Source organism: Lonchura striata, chromosome 18, assembly GCF_046129695.1.
Source record: "Lonchura striata isolate bLonStr1 chromosome 18, bLonStr1.mat, whole genome shotgun sequence".
In the NCBI taxonomy this organism is placed as follows: domain Eukaryota; kingdom Metazoa; phylum Chordata; class Aves; order Passeriformes; family Estrildidae; genus Lonchura; species Lonchura striata.
In genome coordinates, this window is record NC_134620.1 from 14,271,559 (window position 1) to 14,292,360 (window position 20,802).

At 46.5% G+C, this 20,802-nt stretch overlaps 1 protein-coding gene across 1 annotated transcript in view; it reads left to right on the forward strand.

Annotated features, from left to right (window-relative positions):
* The window catches only part of TMEM132C (transmembrane protein 132C), a 183,270-nt gene that overhangs the window by 39,476 nt on the left and 122,992 nt on the right, over window positions 1–20,802 (forward strand). The window contains exon 2 of the mRNA XM_077787270.1: window positions 15,044–15,932. Coding sequence (XP_077643396.1) covers window positions 15,044–15,932 — 889 coding nt within the window. The remainder of the gene's footprint in view (window positions 1–15,043; window positions 15,933–20,802) is intronic.

Here is a 20,802-nt window from a genome sequence, read left to right on the forward strand (position 1 = left end):
GCTGGTTCAGTCCTCAGCTGCTGGGGCCTGCCAAGGGGGCAGGAGTTATATCTGCATACTTGAGGAAAGCATTTGAATTGCTGCTGGAATCCAGATTCTTTTCTGTGATAAGAACATGTAGCTTTATATCTTGGAAAATTTAATTTATCCTGCCCAGATTTTCAGTCAGTCCCAAGAAAGCCAGAAGGAGTAAGTCCATTGCTGTGACTGAGTTGGTGTCACACCCTTATTTTTAAGATGAATTGGACTTTCTTTTTCTTCTGTAAATATTGCTGAGAATGAAATTTGTCACTTCTTTTCAATTAGACTGGTATCAAATATTTAAGAAAATTTTGTCTCCTCTTCCCGCACCTGTACCATAGCTCCTATGTGGAGCTATGTGAACAAATAATGAAAATACATTTAAATAAACATTTTTCCTTTGCTTGAATGTGTTGATATACCTTAATATACTTTGGTTTTATAATTTGAATAGTACCACTATTATATAATCACCCTTTGAAATACCCCAAGGCATTTTTGAGCACTAGTTAAAGCCCCAGGCTTTAAGTAATTTCTTTCTGCAAAAGAACTTTTAGTTATTTTATTTTAGCTTCTGCCTATTTAGAAATGAGTGGCCTAAGGTAACCCAGCATCCCTAGGGGAATGACAGATATGGTGCCTCTATTGTGGGATTACCTTATTTTGGGTAGCAAGCCTTCATCTGAACTCAGTTTTATCATCTTGGCATAACTACAGTGAGCAGTTGCATGGTTTATTCTTGACCAGTTGATCTGAAATACTCTGGTTTTTCTTCTCACCACTGCTTCCACAAAGCATCCCTTAGCTCTTGATCTCTGCAGGTTTGTGACCTGCACTTTGGGGAAAGACAGTACATTTAAAATGGTTTAAAATCTATGTCCAGCTCTTTTGCATTTGAAGGATCTTGGTCCTGTTGGAATATTTTGGCTTTAGTTCCCCCTTGGGAGCAGCAGGACTTTTGGCACTATGGGTTCCTCGTGGTTGCTGCTGTGTGGGGGGAGGCTGGAGGAGGGAGGCACCGACCTGGCTGGGATAGATTTGCTCTTTACCTGTTCTGCTGTGGAGTAAATCAGAACAGATTTTTGGCTCCGAGCATCTGTGCATAAATTCCGTCTGAATAGGAGGTGAGTTATGAAATGAGATCAGCTCTGAAAAGTAATTCTAACCACAGCTAATTTTTTTTTTTTTTTTACAAAAAGGAATATAAATGGCTACCTTTTGAGCAGCCAAGGAAAATCAGGAGCTTGTGTAGGCTCTGAGATTTTGCCAGATTTTGTACTGATTCGTGTGAAGTCTGGTTTGCTTGAAAGGGTGTTTCAGAGTGGGTGTGAGTTTTCAGCATCAGGAGGATGTGTGTACCTGAAGCTGGGCTGAGGGCAGGCACAGAATGCTGTGTGACAGCTTCAGCTTGGGCACATCCCTCACAGCCACCCTGAGCAGAGCCTCTGCTGGCCTTTCTTGCTCCTCGAGTGTCTCCATCTGTTTGCTGACCTGGGCACTGCCTGTGCTGGGATGAGATGGGAGCAGTGACCAGGCTGGTGCAGCTTGCACTTGCTGCCTGCCTGGACTGGATCTGACCCAGGCATCTGGAGCAGAGATGGCTTGGGGCTTCTTTGTTTGCTAAGTTTTCTGAGCTGAAGCACGACAGCTGAGGAGGGAGCACTGGAGGGCAGAAGTAAATCCTGGTGGTGTAAGGAGGGAAATCAAGTGACACACTGCATGACAAATGGTGGTGTGTCATCGAGGACAGGGCTCACTGTGCCAGGGAGGCTCTCCTGAGCTCCACGAGGGCTCAGGCCATGAGAGATTGCAAGGATGCTGGGCTCCAGGACAGTTGGGATGGATGGAGACCAGAGATCTCTGAAGGCTGCTCTTAGAATATCTGGTTTATTAGAGAGGGTGGAAGGCCCTGCTTGGAGTCACCAGACTGACCCGAGGCAGGGAGAGGCAAGGGGTAGAGGGAGATGGGAGAGGATCCCAAGAGGGAGAGGATGCTCCAAGAGAGAGTGGGAGTTCCAAGAGGGCGTCTGGCTCCTCAGGGACTCCTTGTCAGGGGCTTCGAGGTGGGCTGGAACAAGACTTGGGGCAGTGGGGTCACAGACTCCTGATGCTTCACGGGAGGGTTACACGTGTGGGATGAAGCACACATTGGGGTGAGATCGAACAGTCCATTTGACCCTTGGACCTACCTGTAGGTAAGGGCATTGTTCAACCAGAAGGGGGATTGTCTTCATCCTGGCTGTACTATTGTCTTCTACTTGTGCAGTAACTAAGGTTTGGTATGTCACAACTTGTTACCATCTCAGTCTCTGTATTTTCTAAATCCTTTGCCAGGCAATCATATTTATAAGGCTTTCCTATTTTATCTCCCCCAACAAGAGATGGCCTGGGAAGCTTTCCCAAAATGCTGTGTACACTGCTGGGGGCTCGCAGGCCACTTCAAAGAGCCCAGGCAGGCATGCAGAGCTGAAGTACACAGCAGTGTGCTTTGAAAGGGCTGCAAAGGGCTCCCAGTGCTCTCCCTGCTGCAGGGCAGCTGATGGCAGGAGTTGGATGAGATGCTGGACACGTTTTGTTCCGTCTGAGTGACGGTCTCCTGACTCCAAAACGAGGAGAGCAGCACACCTCTGTCTCACCCAGGGCGAGGGCTGCGAGGTGCTGGGGCTGCCCAGGGTGTTCATCCCGAGTCAGGACTGGGGTTCAGAGGGAATGTGTGATCTGCAGAGTGCCTCTGCTGGAGCTGCTTCTAATTAGTTGTTTTTATGAGCTCCAGAGTCAGACAAAAATGAGGAGCCCTCCCCTTGTGTAGTTTCCTGTTTGCTGGGTGCATGTAAAAGAGATCTGGCCCTGATGTATGTTAATAATGAGCTGATAATGTAAGCCAGCTGAGAGATGTGGAGTTAGTCTGGTGTGCTGCCAAGCAGGAGGTGAAAGTTCAGGAACTGACTCATGTTGCCAAGACCTGGTCCTGTGGAGAAGGTCTGCTCATTAATAGATTGAGTTTCTCATTAGGGCTACAGAGCATATGCTTACAGCCTTTGGGTTGCAGGCTGAAACCCAATCCCAGTAAAAGCCTGCTGAACAGAGAGGCAGATTTACTGGTAAATAAAGGATTAAAGGAACACTTGGCAGGGTTGTTGGACTGGAAACCTGACTGGCCTTTGAAGATTTCTCCATATTGTAGGTCCTCCCTTTAAATTTATACCAAGAAGAGATGTGTTCTGCTCTTTACCAGGCAGCCCAGAGGTCAGAGCTTTCCACAGTCTGCTCTGCGTCCAGCAAGGGTGGAAGATACTGCTATCTGTCTTCTAAATCAATGCATGATACTGCCTTTAAAGTAAAACCTCCCGTGTAAGTTGTTAGCTCAGAGGAGCCTGGTGCAAACAAGGTTTCCCTCCCACACCCCCCTCACTTGGAGGCCTTGTCTGCACACAGAACAAGACTCTGCATTAGTTTGCAGAGCAAGCAGCTCGGCATTTACAGCATCTCTAAAACTACTCTTGTTCTCTTTGGTTTTTTGAATGAGTCTCCAGCAAACAGGCACCACTGCCTGCTTGGGTTCCAGCCTGTGATGTTCATTACAGCTGGCTGTGAATGGACTTCATACTTGGCTCAACAGCTTCAGCAAACTGAAATGCAGACAGGTTTAAATGCACTTGCAAAGGGGAAAAAAATACATTTATAGCAGTCCAAAAGCCCTCCAGCTGACAAGAGTGCTAATACAGTACTTTGGGAATTCAGGGTGGCATTAGCTTTTTATTTCTTTATTGAAGGAAAAATGATCCCTGTGAACGTTTTGATTATTGAATTGGATGATGTAATGTCTTTGTAGCACTCTGCCTTAGCTGGCAAGGGTTACCTGGGGAGACCATGAGCCAAGAGGAGCTGCAGGAGAGGCCTTGGAAGCTGGTCAGGATGGTCAGGTTCCTTTTCTTGTCATGAATTGGAGTCATTGCTTTGTTAGCTAATGAACTGCAGGAGTGGAGAGAGCCGTGGATTTTCTGGAACCCCTCTTCCAGCAGAAGGGTTTCCTTTGTTCCTGCCTGCCCAGAAGCACAGGCAGCTTTAATCACTGCAGAAATCATTGTCTGGATGCAATAGCCATGCTAGAGCACAGGCTTTACTGCAGCCAGGTGTCCTTGCCTTGCTCAGATGTGGCCAGTGAGGCCGAGAGGCAGTTCAGGACTTGGATTTACAGTTTATCCTGCAGAAATGAGCTGTGCTTGTGAGTGTAGGCACAAATACATGTTTTACCTGTGCTTGTGCATGCAGCATGTTTCCTTGTGATGGTACCCACTACTGCTGTTACACAAAGAACTGTGTTATTCCTTTTATATTAATATGAACAAGCAGAAAGATTTTTTTTTTCTAACTCCAAAGCCTCTATTGAATATCACAGACCAAGATGTGGTTGTGGAGCCCACCAGGAGCTGAGATTCACATTAGTGATGGAATTCCTGCAGCAGAGAGAATTCCTGCAGAAAGAGAAGCCTTTCTTTTCCTAAGAAGGGCTGCTGGGGATGAGCAGCTTGGCTCCGTGGGATCACAGTGGGATCACATTGGGCAGGGGGTTTGTCACCACAGCAGTGTCACAGCTCCTGCCTGGCCCTGGGCATGGAGTCCAGCCAGGTGACAATGGGGACAGCCAGGTCCTACAGCCTCCTCAGCCCTGAGCATGCCTTGGTGTGCCAGCACCTCGCTGCCAGTGGAGCCCAGAGGTGAAATCAGCTTTTATCCAGCTGCCACCCATCCCCTGCCCCAGGCTCTGCCACCAGAGCTGCTGTGGCTGCTGGCAGCAAAGCCAGCAGCGTGACTGGACAGCAGACTTTGTATTGAGACATCTCTGGCCAAACACATCAGCCCTCCATCCCTCAGAGGGCAGATAAAAACACTCCTAATGCTTAATAACATAAATTTGGAGGAGATCTTATGTAAACATATTCAGTGAGCCCTCATTAATTTCCCTTTGGAGCCAGGCTGAATGAAGATGAGCTTCAAAGAAAGGAAGAAATTAAATTTGTTGTTAAGGACTGCACATGTTGGAAAAATGGCAGGAGGCACTGTGTGTTTTTAGCTGTGTGAATTAGGGATTTGTGGCAGGGACGTGGGGGAGGAGGAAGGTTTGGAAGTTATATTGGGAAAGGATAAAAATAGTGCTTAGAAAATGTATAGCAGGGCTCTATTGCATTGATTTGCTGGGAGCTCTCAGTGATTCTTGAGCACAGCAGCACTTTAGGAGCACGACACATTCAACCTCTTCAAAAGATGGTGCAAGTCATTTGCTCTGTGCAGTTTTGTGGTGCTCAGCATAACAAACTGGCATCCATCATTGTCATTTGTCTTTGCCAATGACTTTAAGGACACTTGAGAAGCAACAGGAAGGTAGGATTCTGCTTTCCACCCACTCAGAAAATACAGAATTACTCTGTTGTGCCTTCAGAGCTGCACAGGCCAGCTTTGCCTCTGGCATTCCTGCCCTCCCTGAAGTTGATGCAGACTGTTGCTCTGCTTTGAACATAAATTGGATCCAGGTTCTTGTCTTCATCTTAGGCAGTCCTTTATCTCTGGCTTCTGAATGTACTCCTTTTATATAATCATCATCTTGGAAAAAAGAACTTGGTCTCATTGGCTTCTGCATCCTAATTCCAGACCTGGAATTGCCAGAAGTGTTCTCCCAGACACTTTCCTCAGGGATGGCACTGTTGGAGTGTTTTGGTTTGGCCCTTCCTGGGCAGGTTTTAGCAAGGCAAATAAAAGATTTTATTAGAGCAAATAAAAGATGTTAGAGAGTGACTTCTCAACCATTTTCTCTGCCTTAAAAAACAGAATTAAAACCACGTGTTCATCATTCTTCTGCTGCATTTTCTCCCTGTGATTTAGCATTCTGTCAGATCTGCTTGTGTTCCTCTGGAAGATTCCCTCCTCTGGATCTCATTTCTCCTTTTGTAGTTTTGCCTTTCCCCTTCTCACTGCCAGCACCACAACCACTTTGTTCTCCTGTCGTTTCTGGCCCCACTCACGTTCCTGGTGTGGGTAAGCTGGGAAGAGGAGATGCCAGAGGGCTGCAGCTGGGGCTTGGGGAGCCCCTTCCCTCCTGCTCCTGCCCCTCAGCACCAGGGCTGTGGCTGCCAGGGAGAGCTGGGCTGCTCCCACAAAGCTTTTGGGTCAGGACAGGACCCTTGAGAGACACAATTTGAGGGCTGGGGAGTCGCTGCTCATCCCTTTGCTCTCCTAGCAGAGCCAGGGTGCTTTAAAAGCAGCCCTTGGAGGTGTGGGAGCACGAACACCAGTGCTCCAGCCATCCCTTTGGATTAATCCCTGGGAAAGAAGGTGTTTAACCAGATAAATTTCCGCTTGGTTTCTGTCCTGCTGCTCTTCTGGAATGATGAGTTGCTTTGTGCTCTGTGACAAAGAATTACTTGGAGGTTAAAGGTGATGCCGAGTTCATTTCCCCAACAGGCAGGGCTGTCCCCCACCCCCTCAGCCTCGTTTCTCAATTAATCTTCTCATAAATCCTCATTGCATTTTTGAAATGGAGATGATTAGCAGGGCTGTAGCCAGGATATTGAGATATTCTGGCATGGTTTAAATCACAGTTTGCATACAAGCAACTTTTAATACATGCAAGTATTAAAAGTGTACATGCGTTGCATCTGTTAGTGCTCTAAATTCTTCCATGAAGGAGAGAAGGGGAAAGTAAAGAAGGGATAATTGGCTGCTTTACTCTTAAATTAAATTTTCATATAAATAATAAACTTTTTTTTTTTTCAAGAAGCAATTAAAAATACTTTTGGGTCCTTGCTGGTATAGCACATGATGATTTTCCTGTCTTTTATGAAACTTTATCGATTTATCCAGTGAAACTTTCTCGAGAGTGGAATTCTGCAACAGTTAATGCTGATGCAAGTCAGTACTTGCAGGGTCTTTTCTTCTCTGCGATTTAGCTGTTTCCCACTGAATTTGCAGATTGCAGCAGAGCAGGCAGCGGAGGCTGAGGCTCTTGGTTCCCGCTGGCAGACGGGGCTGTGTGGTCCTGGCAGCAGCTGCTGCCCGGCCGTGCCAGGTCCGTCCCTCAGCAGCGAGGCTCTTGCATGCCCTCACCTGGGTGCCTTCACCTGCTGCCCCCGCGGTGCCCCTGCTCCCCTCTGCTCTCTGTGCTCCTGCCAGCTCAGCGTCACTGCCGAATTCCCTGTCTGCACCGTGGCAAGAATGATGGCAGCTGCTGGATGTTGAGCTACTGAGGTGGGGTGGGAGGTCTGAAGGGGTTTGTTCCCAGCAGAGCACAGGAGCCTGGCAATACCAGCCCTGAGAAGGGAGTTGGCATTAGGAACGTGCTAAAAGTGCATTACAGACCCCAGGGAAAGCCTGATTGCAAGAAACCCCTTTTCCTTTTCAGCCTTGGAATTGCTCACTGCAGGTTATGCCTGGCTCTTTGGGTGATATCCCCTGTACCTGTGTGAGGCTGGGTCTCAGTGTGGGGCAATGTGAGATAAAGTCCTCTTGTTCATGTTGCTGGCTGGCTTTATTTTTCATTAGTACCTATTTGCAAGAAAAAAAATACTCTTTTTCTTCCTGGATGGTGAGGGGAGGAACATTGTAATTTGTTTATTGAGTCCTCTGTGTGCTCCTTCTATGCTTTTGCAGCTGAAAGCTTCATCCTGTGCAGGTCTGAGCTTTTTGATACTCTTGGTTCTTGTTGGTTTTCATGGCAGTCAAGAGCGCTGAGCAAATTGCCCCATTGAGGCTCTAGGAGCCTAATCTCTCTTTAAACAAGGAGCTGTGCAAAGCAATTCAGTGTCTAAACAGAGCAGTGAGTGCCTATCAGCATCTGACAGAGACTTAAACAGCAGTGGAAAGCACAGAGCTATTAAAAACTGGAGAAGGAGAGGCAGGACAAGTAATTGATTCATTGCCAAGGCCAGAACTTGTTCAAGTTTGTAACTTACATCTTGCATGTTCTCATTTTTATGACACTTGAGAACTTTAAAAAAAAAAAATAAAAACCCAAACCCGACTAACTGTGATATTCGTGTATTTCAATCATTATGGCATTCTGGCCAAACTTTAAAATGTTGTGGAGGCTTTGGTGAGCCATCCTGTAAGGCTAAATTTGATACATGCCCTGCAGAGAGAAGTGTCTTTCACAGATTGAGCTGCCATGAAAGTGAGGGTTCCTCAGCTGTGTGCTTTCCATGGGAGATGAGCAGTCCAGGTCTCTGCAAAGGTCCTGCTGAAGGGAGAGAACACCAACCACACTGGCTGCTTTTCCCCCACTCTGGCACTGCCACTGGGCTGCTTTTGCCTGCTTTAAAGACCAGAAACCCCCCAGACAGACAGAGTTTTACTTGGCCTTTTGTGTGATGAACTCAACGTGGTTTTGACTCGCAAGTCAGTCAAGCTGAACGATGGCTTCTCTGATTTCACCGCCGGAGAACCTGGCCTGCACAGCTTTCCTGTGGCCACCATATGTTTCTGATGGAGCTGGCAATAAACTCCAGTGCCCAAAATCCTCCTCTTCTCTCCAGCTCTCAGACGGGGCTGGCTGAAGTGCTCTGTGCTTTGTGGTGGCAGTGCTGACACAATGGATGGTGCAGAATGCTGGGTTCTGAGGATGAGGAGGGCAGGGCTGCAGGGAAAGGCCAGCGTGTGGCATTTTGCCCACCATGTGCTGCTCGCGGGACACTGACATTTGCAGCCACAAAACCTGAATAGTGTTTGTATTCAGGCAGAAGTTTTCCAACCCTTTTCTCTTAACAAAAGCTTTCATTAGTGGGAATTGGAGTTCCAGGTATTTATCTTTGATTCCACGCAGCAAACTGGCTTAAATAGGTCAGATGGCCTCGGCACTGGAGACAATTGGGAATGGCAGCCCTGGGAATGGGGAGCGATTCCGGAAATCTTCACTGACCTTTGCATGTACACTGTTGTTTTACAGACTCTTAAGGTCATCAGCCAGTCTGAGAAAACCATTTATAGATTTCAGCCCTGAATGTCAGGCAGTCTTTGACTAATGCAGCTCTGTGAACAGAGGGTCAGAGAGAACACAGACCTGGAATAAAAGAATATCTTGGTATTTTGCAGCCAAAGGAGGTGGTGTGTACAGAACTGCAAAAAACCATTGGAGGCTGGTATTAAAATATTGGAAACGCATTTCTGATGTGCAGTTTTTTGAGAGTTCTGTGTTTCCAAAATAGACTTGAAAGCTTCTCTTTCCTGTTGGTGAAAAGGCTGTGCCTCACAAGCAGCTATTTGTGGTCTATACACGTGTCTGTTGTGTTGGTAATCCTGAGGAAAATGGAACAACCTGACAGATGTTGGATAAGGCTTTAGAATGCAGAGGTCTAATCCTGGGTTCTAATAGATGCACTAAACCAAGGAGTTTTACATGTGGTTAATGACCCTGCTCTGGATGGGCTGCAGGGCAGTGCAAGCGTTCTGATCACCCTTTTCATTCTGGGAGAGTTCCCTGGCAGTGAGCTCCAGCATCTAGCCATGCTCTGTTTCAAATATTTTTTTATCCACTTGGAGTTCCCATCATTTTGTTTTGGTGACCATCCTGTTGTTTTTGTGTTTTCAAGGAGTGCAGAGGTTGCTGGAGTACCTCTGTTCAGTGCTTGCTTTAGGTGCTTGTCATGTTCTGACAGCTCTGAAATGTCACTGTTCTGCCTCTGCTGGCAAAGAATGGGACAAGTGCTCACTTCTGTACTAAATCCAGGATTGTCTGTAGGATTTGAGTGAGGGTTTGATCTCTGGTAATGTACAAAGGATAAATTTATTAACGATATAATCTCAAAATGTGAGAGAAGTCTCTTTTTTCATTTAACAATATACTGAATGAATGAAGTTAATGTCTCCCACTGAAATAAAATAGGAAATTTGTTCACAATAACTGATTATAAGGTCTCCCAACAATCTTTGCAATGTGGTTTAATTGAGCTCTAATCTAGGCTAAATAAGACTGTGCCTATATCTGGGCTTAAAATATGTCTGGTTGGTTACCAGCCTCTGGACTGCCATGTATGTGAATAAGAATATCCCATTTCAGATTAATCGGCAAAGCCCTGCAGGTACAAACCTATCCTTGGACTTCAACTTCAGTTTAGGGAACTCTGGATTCAAAAAGGAACAGCTAAAATAATTTTGTTAGCATTAATTTTGTTTGATAAAATTGCCCTCACCAGGTGCTCACAGAATATTTGATAATAGGCTGCAATTTCCCTCAAATGTTTGCTCTGTGGATTTCTTTGCCAGATTTGTTTGCAGAGTTTATTTTTAGCGTCACAAATTGGTCATCATAAGCATTTGACACTTGGCATTGCCTGTGTGCAGTTAGTCCAAGGGTCCCTCAGAGGGTGGGGAGCAGCTCTGGTGGGCACACGTGAGGAGCTGTGGCTCCTGCCCCTACCCTGCCACAGCTGCTGTTTTGGAATGCTCACAGAATTCAGCTTTTAAGCCAGAAGGGAGTGTGAGTCTGCAGTTATCCCTGTAACTTGTGCAGAGAAAAACGTGCCTGTAAGGGGGATCCAGTCTGGGTGTGAAGACATGGACGAGCCATTGCTCCCTTTGTGGCTGTATTTTATCAACCTCACGGTTCAAAATCTGCTCCATATCCTGAGCTTGTTTGGTTTAAGATTCCACTCAGCCTTTCCATCAGCAGAATTTCCTATTTCTGTAAGTTAAGAAATGGGAACTTGGAGGGGATGAGAGTACAGCTGAGGTCATCCTGAGGTCTAAGTGAACGTATTTGCTGAGCTCTAGTTCTGAGCAAAACACTGCTGCAGAGATTTCATACACTGTGGAGTCACTGAGTGTGACTGAATGTGGTGCTGGCACAGAAAATTAAGGGAAAATGAACCAGCAAACAGAGCTGTTGACATTTTTGAGGTGAAGGAAACATTTGTGCTGATTGAAGTGAGTCCTCCAAGTTTCATTCTGTTCTGCAGTTGCTGAGCTGGAATATGTGATTTGCTCTGCAGGAGCAGGACAGGTTTGTAGTGGAAGATGGAGTCAGAAGAGAATTAAGGATGGGGATTTTGGGAGGGCATGGTTTGTGTCAGGTGCTCATCTGGGTGCAGGGGCAGGTGGGAATGGGTGTCCATGGAAGGAACAGGGATGTCCATTACAGCATTTGCAGGACTTTAGCTGATGGTGGTGCTGTGAATAATACTAGGTGGGGTTTGTTTCTTAAAACTCTGGTGGCATGGAAGTGGAACAAAAATTAAAATCAGTATGGTGCAGCATTCAATGATAGCTAGGTTCAGGAATGGAGGAAAGGTATTGTTAAAGCTGCAGGAAAAAGGAGGGAGAAGAGCCTGCCTTAAAAGTTAGGGAATTCGTGGTGGGATCTCCAGCTGTGCTGGGGTTCCAGGAAAACACACAGGCACAGGAATCTCTTCAGCTCTTTTCCTCTGGCTTGTCTCCTGCAAGGGACAATTATAAATGTGCCTCTGTGGGCCAGACAAGGTGCAGGGAAGGTTCTCACATCCCTCCTCCTTTGCATGGGCAGATGTCTTCTGCTCCTCGCTGACTTCCCTGGCCCAGAAGCTTCTGGCTCAGGCACAGGCAGATGGCTGCCTGGAAGGCTCCGTGGCTCATCCAGCATCAGGCACTGAAGATCCGTGGCCACTGGCCACTAATCTCCCACCCAGGAGCTAAACCCTTCATCCCCTGCCCAAAAGGAGGTCACTTCAAACCAACCTCATAAAAGAACAACTCCAAGATATTAAGCTTTTATGACTGTTCCAGTGAATCCAGCACCCGGGGCTCCAGCTCCATGTGAAATACCCCCAAAGAAAATTCCTCTTATGCTGGAATCCAAGAAATAATAAGAATAATACAGCTCAGAAGTCAGTTTCCCATCCCATGAGCTGCCTGGGTTGCAGGAATTTGAGCTGCTCTGTCACACTGGAGCCAGTGATGTGCTTAGCAGATGCCTGCTTGGGTTCAGATGAAGTGCTGCAGAGGCATATGATTCCAGAAGAAGGATTAAAAAGTCAGCAGGCTGTTACAAAGAAGAAATAATTACTTGTAAGCCTTCACTTTTGTTCTTGGCTAATACTGGCTTTGTTTGATGGTTGTTAACCTCTTCCATGCAGGGCATCATCTCTGGGCAGCTGTGACTCCTGTTGGCTGATGGAAAGGGGTGTAAAGCATTTTAAAATGCAAAAATCTATTCCAGAGCACCTGAAAGCACTGACAGGCAGAGCTACTTTTTAAAAAAATACTTTTTCAGGTAGATAAAGTAAACCCCGCTTAATGGTTGTTTAAAATAATAACTTGTGGTGTGAAACTCAGGAAAACCCATGGCGTCTTGTTTAAATAGATTCTCTGATAAATTAAAGAACTTTGCAACTGAGCTGATCAAGCATACAAAAGTGTTCTCTGGAAATGCTGGTAATTAATTATACCAGGATGTGGAAGTTATTGGGTAGAGATGAAGAGAATAGAACAAATCCCTTAAGTGATGGCCTGCAGTTGCTGATGCATGGTGTTGGTATTCTAAAAATAAAATGGACAATTTAAACTACCAGTTTGATCAGTAAAAGGCTTAAAGTGCTTAAATAAATTGTCTAAAGTACAGCCTTCAGTATAGAAATATAGGAATCCATTATGTATGGTATGAAAGTGGGTGGAAATCTTTAGACTGCAATAAAAAAAAAAAAATGAAGCTTTTTTTCTTTCTGCTGTCAGTCTGGCCACATGGGTTTTGCTGTTTGTGTTCAGCTTCTTAAGGCAGAAGTTTCATGACTGTTTTTCTTAATGTTGGGCCAAGTCCTGCATACCTCATGCATGTGATTAACCCAGGATAAATGAAGTGTCTGCAAAAATGAGCCCACTGTCTGTCTGAGGGTAATGTGCTGCAGCAAAAGTCCTGGGAATTGCACAAAAACAGCTGCTAAGTCTCAAGCTTAAATCTGACCAACAGCCCTTTGAAATCACAGGACTTCACTTGTCTCTGCAGCCTGCTGAGACGATTTCTGATTTGTGTGGCTCTGCCGAAGGCAGGGATTCCCTCAGGAGCAGCGGGGCCATGTCTGGAGAATTCCTGGTGGTGGAAACCCTTCAGAAAACTCGTGAGCTCGAACCAGTCCATGCCTCCCTTCTTCAGCAGGTGTTCTGTGCCTCCCCAGCACAGCCCTGCTCTGGTACCACGAAGCTCCTGGCTGAGCAGACACCGAGAAAGCAATTCCTGTTAGCCACCAAGGCAAATTCAGTAGCCAGAGTGGCCTCCCAGAGGCAAATTCAGTAGCCAGAGGGGCCTCCCAGAGATTCTTGTCTAGCAAAGCAGGTTTCAGTTGGCATCTGGCATCTGTCCCGCAGGTGTCAGTGGCTGCTTCTGGCAGAGGCTGCAGGCAGATCCCAGCAGGCTCATCCAGGGTGGGTGAAGGGGCTTTGAGAGGAAACGCCAAAGACATCTCTGGGTTTTCCTCTTCCCTTGAAATGTCCAAGGTCCAAGGTGGATCTTCCTTTCATTCCTTTTAGCAGTGTTAGAGCACTTTGGTGGAAGCCTGGCAGGCTCAGGTAAGGGAAATCAATCAGCTCAGGAGGTGACATTTGTAAAATCTTTTCCAGCAGAATTAAACCGTGTGCCAAGGATTGGAGCCTTAACTGATGCTTTATGTTTTACATGTGATTCTGCCTGACATAGAGGGTGTTGGTAATTCACTGGTTCTTTTCCTTTCTTCACCTTTTGATTTTGTTTTGTTTAAATTTCTGTCCATTCATGGCAGTTTGCTCAGTTATGAGAACAGTTCCATGGTGGTGCATGAATTAAACATGAGTGAACACATCTTAATTCCTTATTTCAAATGTAAGGCTGCTGTCCTGTGAGAGTTGTGATTTCCTCATCCTCTACATTTGTCTCCTCCTTTTCTTAATTACCTCACACCTGCCTCCCAGAGCTCTTCCCTTCCCTGCACTCTGGCATTGCACACTCCACAGGACTGCAGTGGGGTTGTCTGTCAGCAGCCATTTGGTGTCATGACAGGTATCGATTGTTTATTCATTACTTGAAAACATTTAATTAAATTTGACTGCATAATTAGCACGTTAGCAGCCAGAAATGCCAGGGCAGCAAATGTGACTTGCAGACATCCCCAGGCTGCTGCCCTTTGTGAGCAAGGTGGTAAGACAGTGTTTCTGTGGGGTGCTTTGGGATCCTCAAGTGTTCCTGAGTTCCAGATGAATCTCTGCGTTCTGTGTTGTCCTTGTGGTTACTTTTATTCTTCAAAGAGCTGAACCTACACAGAACCTTAAATCCTGATTCTGGTGGGGTTCCCTGAGAACCCTGGAACTGAGGGCAAACTCTTTTCTCAATACTCAAGAAGTCCAGCACTAGGTGTGTTTACCTTTTGTACCTATGGCCAATGCCTTCAGCAGGAGGTAAGGAGAGGGGTTGTAAGACATAATCAATGTGTATTTGAGCTCTTCTCCACTGTTTCCTACCCTAATTGAGACAGTACATTTTGCCTTTCAGCAATGCGGTGTTAACAGGAAAACATTTAGGTCAAAAGGGATCTGATGTTCAGCTGAAATTTGAAATTGGCCAGCACATGCTGGTTCTCTCTGTGTGCGTCTTACCTATCAGTACTTGAAATACTTCTGGGTTGTTATGCCCATCTGCATTTAAAGAACTTGGGGAGTTGTCAGTATTTTACCACAGAGATATAGACTATAGTGCCAGAAACAATACAAGAGCAAGGTTACCTGACAGAGAGAGTGAAGAGTCCTTGGAAAAGCAGTGTCTTTGCACCTAGAAGAAAAGCTCCCTTTGGTCCTGCAGGGCTGGTGACTAGCAGCCCTGGGGCTGTTGGTCATTGGGCTCTCCTGACATGCTGCGATTCATTTTCTTTTCCAGATGTAATGCAGAAAAGAATTATTTGTATCTAAACACGTAGCTACTCTGTGAATGTGCTTTGCATGGAATAATGCACCTAACTTACCAGGTGGCTCCGCTGAAGTTGTGCTGTGTTCCTTTGAGTCCATAAGCAGACTTTGTCTAACTCACCTTTTCTTTTATTAGTGACAGAGTGTCGAGGGGTCTTGGACAATAATCAGCGATTTTCTTCACTACCAACGTACCTACCTGTGAGCTATCGGCTCTTCAACGCCGAGACATCCTTCTTCCTCAAAGAAGCCAACCAGGACTTGATGAGGAACTCCAGTCTGCAGTCCAGGGTGGAGTCGTTCTTCCCATACAAAGCCAAGAGGCCGCCCGTGTTAAACGCCAGCTACGGTCCCTTCTCCGTGGAGCAACCCGTGCCCCAGGACCTCCTGCTGACTTCCAGCTCTTTCGGCTCCGCCAACAAGTTCACGTACAACTGGAAGCTGCAGGCCTACATCCTGAGCCCCAAGATCTACCTGAGCAAGCCCAGGGTGCAGGTGCTGTTCTACGTGGTGGGCAGGGACTGGGACGAGCGCAGCCCCGCGGAGCGGCTGCCCTGCCTGCGCGTGTTCGCCTTCCGCGAGACGCGCGAGGTGCGCGGCAGCTGCCGCCTCGGGGGGGACCTGGGGCTCTGCGTGGCGCAGCTGGAGCTGCTGCCCGCCTGGTTCAGCCCCCCGCCCGTGCTCACGGGCCGCAAGAAGCCGGCGGAGCAGCCCGAGGGCAGCCCCGTGGAGCTCTACTACACCGTGCAGCCCGGGGACGAGAAGGGCGAGTGCACGGCCGAGGATGGCCGCAAGGGCAACGCCATCCGGCCCGGGAAGGACGGCGTGGACGAAAGCGTGTCCCACCTGCGCAGGATTGGCTCCGTCAGCCTCTACCGGGGCCAGGAGGCCTCCCAGCTGACCGAGCTACGGCTGGACAGCAACGTGGTGGTGTGGCTGCCCTCCAAGCCCGTCAAACAAGGGGAGGTTGTGAATGTTTACGTGACCATTGCCAACAACTCCACGGTGGACCAGTTCATCCTCAGGTAAGGAGGTTGGCCGGGCGTGTTTCTGACGCATTGACACACAGAGGTGTTGGGGACATGGGATGAATCTTGGCTGATTGGAAGCTGATGCCCACTGAAGGTTGTTCCTAGTTGCTGCAATATCTTATTTTCCTCTTTGCGTGCTGTGAAGAGGATTGAACGCCCCGTCACGGGGAGGTTTTTAGCGTGTCTGCCGTGCTGTTTATCACAGGCCCACGGCGTGCAGCAAGGTAAAAACCACTGCTTTGGCAGGGCCATTCCTGCGCCGTGACAGACAGCGAGGCATCACAAAACTTCTCTGCTTTATGGCGCTGTTAAAATCGGGTTTTTATTGCACAGGCATGGAGTTTGAATGTAGAAAAACTTCAATTACCTGCTTTTCTGTAAGTGTTCTGGCAGAGCTCGCCTCTCCCACACACAGAGTGGTTTTGTTAGGAGAGCTCTGTAGGGAGGGTTTAACTATCCACTTGCAGTTAAGCAGTGTTTGTCTTTGGCAGCACATTTGTCCTTTAAATAAAGCCCAAGGTGTTTGATATTGCTGCTGCCTGGAAGGGGCTGTTAGAAGTGAGTGCCATTATTTTGGACAGGAGTGGGAACAGAGGAACTGCCTTACTGGGTCAGATCACTTCCCTTTTATTTTCATTTTTAGCCGTTTCCCTACCGATCAGATGAAAATCCTTTGAGGATGACAAAGACTGGGAAACTTGTTAATCACTGAAAAATTTGATGTATCTTTTTTTAACTTGTTACCAGGCTTTAAATTCAGTGGAAATTTCCACGGTGATAAGCAACAATTGCTCTCTAAAGCCTCAGGGAATCAGTTTCCCAAAAGATTCTGCACATGAAAGAATTTATTTCTAAGGCTTATATGAATTAGATTAATACATAGTTGACAACCGCCGAGGAGAATAGCCTTTAGAACAGGAAGTGTCGCTTGGCAGATAAAAGGCTTTTATTTGAAAAAGGGGGGATTTTAGTCATCCCAGAACCGTTGTGGTGTTTGCAGCTTTGGTTAAATTGGCGAGATAATCTCCCAGACACCTGTTTACTGAGAGAAACCTCTGTGCTAGAAGTATTTTCTGATGTTGCTACTTCCCTTCTATTGAAAATCCCTTTACACAAAGTAGTAGGAAACAGAATACTTTTGCACATAACAAACAGCAGCGGTGAAAGAAGAAATCCAGAGGCAGGGAGCTGGGTGTTTGTTGGGTGAACGGGAGTGGGGATCACTCTCTGAAGGTCCTTGTCACTGCCTTTATTTTTCTGAAAAGGGAGTTGAAGATAAACAAGCCTGGTGAAATCTGGGGCTGTATTTCTTTGCCCAGAAATGAGTCTGGCTGAGAGGTGCAGGAGACAGAGGTGGGAATGTGGGATGTTGGTAGTTGCCTGTGTGACTTGCTGTTATGGACAGAGAAGATCGCTGTAGTTTTGGGAACATCCATCTGGAATGCACAGTCTGACACAAGTTGGTGTATTGGTGGTTCTGTGCCAGCACAAATGCAGGTGCAGGACCCCGTGCAGTGTCTGTGTCTGCAACGAGAGCCCAGAGAGCAGAGCAGCCAGGGAACAGCAGTGCATGTGCTGGGCCTGCCCAGGGGCCCCTTTCACCTTCTCCGTGGCCATTTGCCTGCTCGGAGAGAGCTGTGTGCTCTGCTCCTCTTGGGCTCCCAGCAGAGCGAGCCCTACATCCTGTGACATGCACTCATATTTAATCATCCCAAAGAAAAACACACCACACGTTATCCCCGGGCACAGCGGGCTTGTTTATTTTCTGCTCCTTGTATATTATTCATTGAGGTATTGCAACATGCAGAGCTGAAGCAAACAGCATGTGATCATTGCTTGGGGGGTGGGAAATAATAGCTACAAATCTTCTCTGGCAAAAGGGACAGACTGGTCTAAATGACCTCATAGCCACAAATCATAGCAATTGAAAGTGTTGTCTTAAGTTGTGTCTTCATTCAGAACCCTGGTACTGTAACTGTGAAATTATCCCTGTCTTTAAATTGTGTCTTCATTCAGAACCCTGGTACTGTATCTGTGAAATTATCCCTGTCTTTAAATTGTGTCTTCATTCTGAATCCTGGTATTGTATTTATGAATTTATCAGTGTTCTTAAACTGTGTCTTAATTCAGAATCCTGGTATTGTATGTGTGAATGTATCCATGTCCTTAAATTGTTTCTTAATTCAGAATGCTGGTACTGTATTTGTGCATTTATTAGCCCAGGAGCACCAGTGAAGTCCAGGAGGATGGATGAATGGTGTGGCAGGGAGTGAGGTGGGTTGTGCAGGGTAGTGCATTAATGTGGATAAACACAGCTCCTCCTTTCTTGCCCCCAGTGAGCACAGGACTGTTTTGGGAGCAGTCCAAACCATCCTGAGAGGTTGTAGGCCTTGTTCCTGTCCCGCTGTGTCACCTCTGGTAGGTCTTTACAGGCATTTTCTACCTGCAAAACAGGAAATGCAAACAGCTGGTCAGCATCACCCATTCAGCCCTTTGACTGCAGGACTTGGATTTCTTCTCATGGAAGGGGTTTCTGGTTTGCCTTATGTTATCAACAATAATATAAATGGGAAGATCTTGATAAAAGAGATGAAGGAATAGAGAAGGGGGAGGAAAATACTGCCCTGCTTTTCTACCACTGGATTTCTGGGCTCCCAAAAGAGAGGTGAATTACACTTGCTGCTGATGGTACAGTGAGGAAAATTACTATTACCTCTAGCAGTTGGTAAAGCATGAACGGAAGAAAAGAAGCATCAATACAGGAAATAAAATAAAAAAAAAACCAGCAATTTTTAAAATGAAGATCATTGAGGTCTTGTGTTCTTCCCAGAGCTGCCACAAATTGGTACCAGTGACTTTGGCAGAGCTACCAGGACTGACTGTCACCTCTCCAAGTGCTGTTACACACTTATCTAATGTGAGTCCTCATTTTGGGCGTGCTGTCTGTGAGGATTAGAAAGCAAAATCCTTAGGGCACGACCCTGTTCTTGACTGCTTTCCTGAGCCCTCACACCCAGCAGGCTGCAGAAAAGGGAGAGCATCATATCCAAATGGAAAGGGAGGTGTTCTTGTGGGGCTGGCTTCCAGAAGGTTACGCTGGATGTGATTGCTGGGGCAGCTGGAGGTGAGGAGGAGGCTGGGGAGGGCTGAGCTGGGGCACAAGGCAGCTCTGACAAGGCTGTCCTGTGTGCCCTGCTGTTTGTTCTGGGGCTCACAATGCTTCTCCAGGGACTCTCCACAACGAAAGGATCCTGCCAGCTCTTTGCCATGCCATGGTGGGGCACGGTGGGCTTGGCAGAGCCCTGTACAGCATGGGGCCAAGCAGAAGGGGTGGCAGTGCTGAGTGCTCTGTGTCACTCTGCTGGGCAGCAGATCAGCTCTGACTCACTCTGCGAGGTGCTGAACCAGCACATAACCTGATTTACAGCAGCTATTGAGCGGGATAAGTCAAGAGAAAGGGGATGAAGTTGTTACATCCTGATTAGAGAAAAGAGGTGAAACACAGGAGTGTTTTTTTCTTCCCTTTAGGCTTCTTATTAGAGATTTTTCAGGGCAGCTCGCTGCACCTGGAGGGATGTAGGTTGTAATCAGTGCTGCCTTTGTCCAGCAAACAAATCTACCCAACATGATGGATAATTAGGACTAATAATAAATCTACAAATTGGATAAGGATAAATGCAGTGAGGAAAGCTATTAAACCCACGAGCTGGGACAGCTTTTACATTTCAGTGCCTAATGAGTATTGACAGCAGAGCTGTGTTGGGTGGTGCTGGCAGCAGCTGAAGGACCTGGAGGAGGATGCATGTAATGAGCAGCAGCAGAGGTAGAAAAGGTTGTTATGGTCATAACATCTGTGTAAGTGCTTGGGAATCTCAATATAAAGAGACATTTTGGAGGAACTGGTCACAAAAAAGGGGCATCTCCATCACTAGCTCTGCCTGTTCTGCATGACAGAACTGTCTGAGCCTCCCCAGGGAGTAATCCTCTCCCAGGAGCTTGGCACTGCCCTCAGCTGTGCCAAAAAGAACAATAAAAATTAACATTTTCAAGCAGTTCCTGTTTGCTTTTAGATAGTGATGTTTTCATCTTACCATATGACGAAATAACATTTACTACCCTGAAATCTGTACTTAATTGTTGGTTCATTAGTTCCTGACACTGCAGTGTGGTGGCATCATGGCAAACACAAGTGACATCGTAATGAACTGAAGTTGAAGGTATCAAAACATGCAAACCAGAGCTGGAATCAGTGTAAGTTTTGTGTTAACCCAGAATTTGGAATGCATTATCCCAAGGATCTGTTTTCCATGGTAAATGGAATGCAGTTTTTCAGCTCTGAGGTGAAAGGTGCTTTTTTTTTTTTTACACTGATTCATATTTAAAACCAGCAGAGCTTGGAGTGAAATGAAGAAAGACAGAAGAGTTTGGTGGGATGCTCTGCTGGGTGTATGTGTCCATCTCCAAACGGCAAGAATTGCAACAAAACATTTTACAAGCCCTATGCAGCTTTGCATTGCTTAAATATTTAAGAGTCATTTCATTGCACGAAAGCATTTCAGGTGACATCTGAAGGGAGAGGAGTTTGATCCCCTGGACTTGGTTTTGTTGTCTCATTATTTCAGGATGTATTTTAATTGGAAAATTTAGTTGTTTTATGTTGGTATGGCCCCTAAAGCCAGGTTCTGGTCCAGAGTTGCTCTGGAAAAATGCCCAGAGGTGTGAATTATGCCTTGAAAGGGTTTTATATATTTCATTGGTGAAGGTTTATATACTTCACTGTCTGGTGTTCAGCCTTGTGGAACTTTAAATCTTACTGATTTTTTTTTTTTGCTTGTTTTACTTTCCCTTCTGTAGAATAATTAGT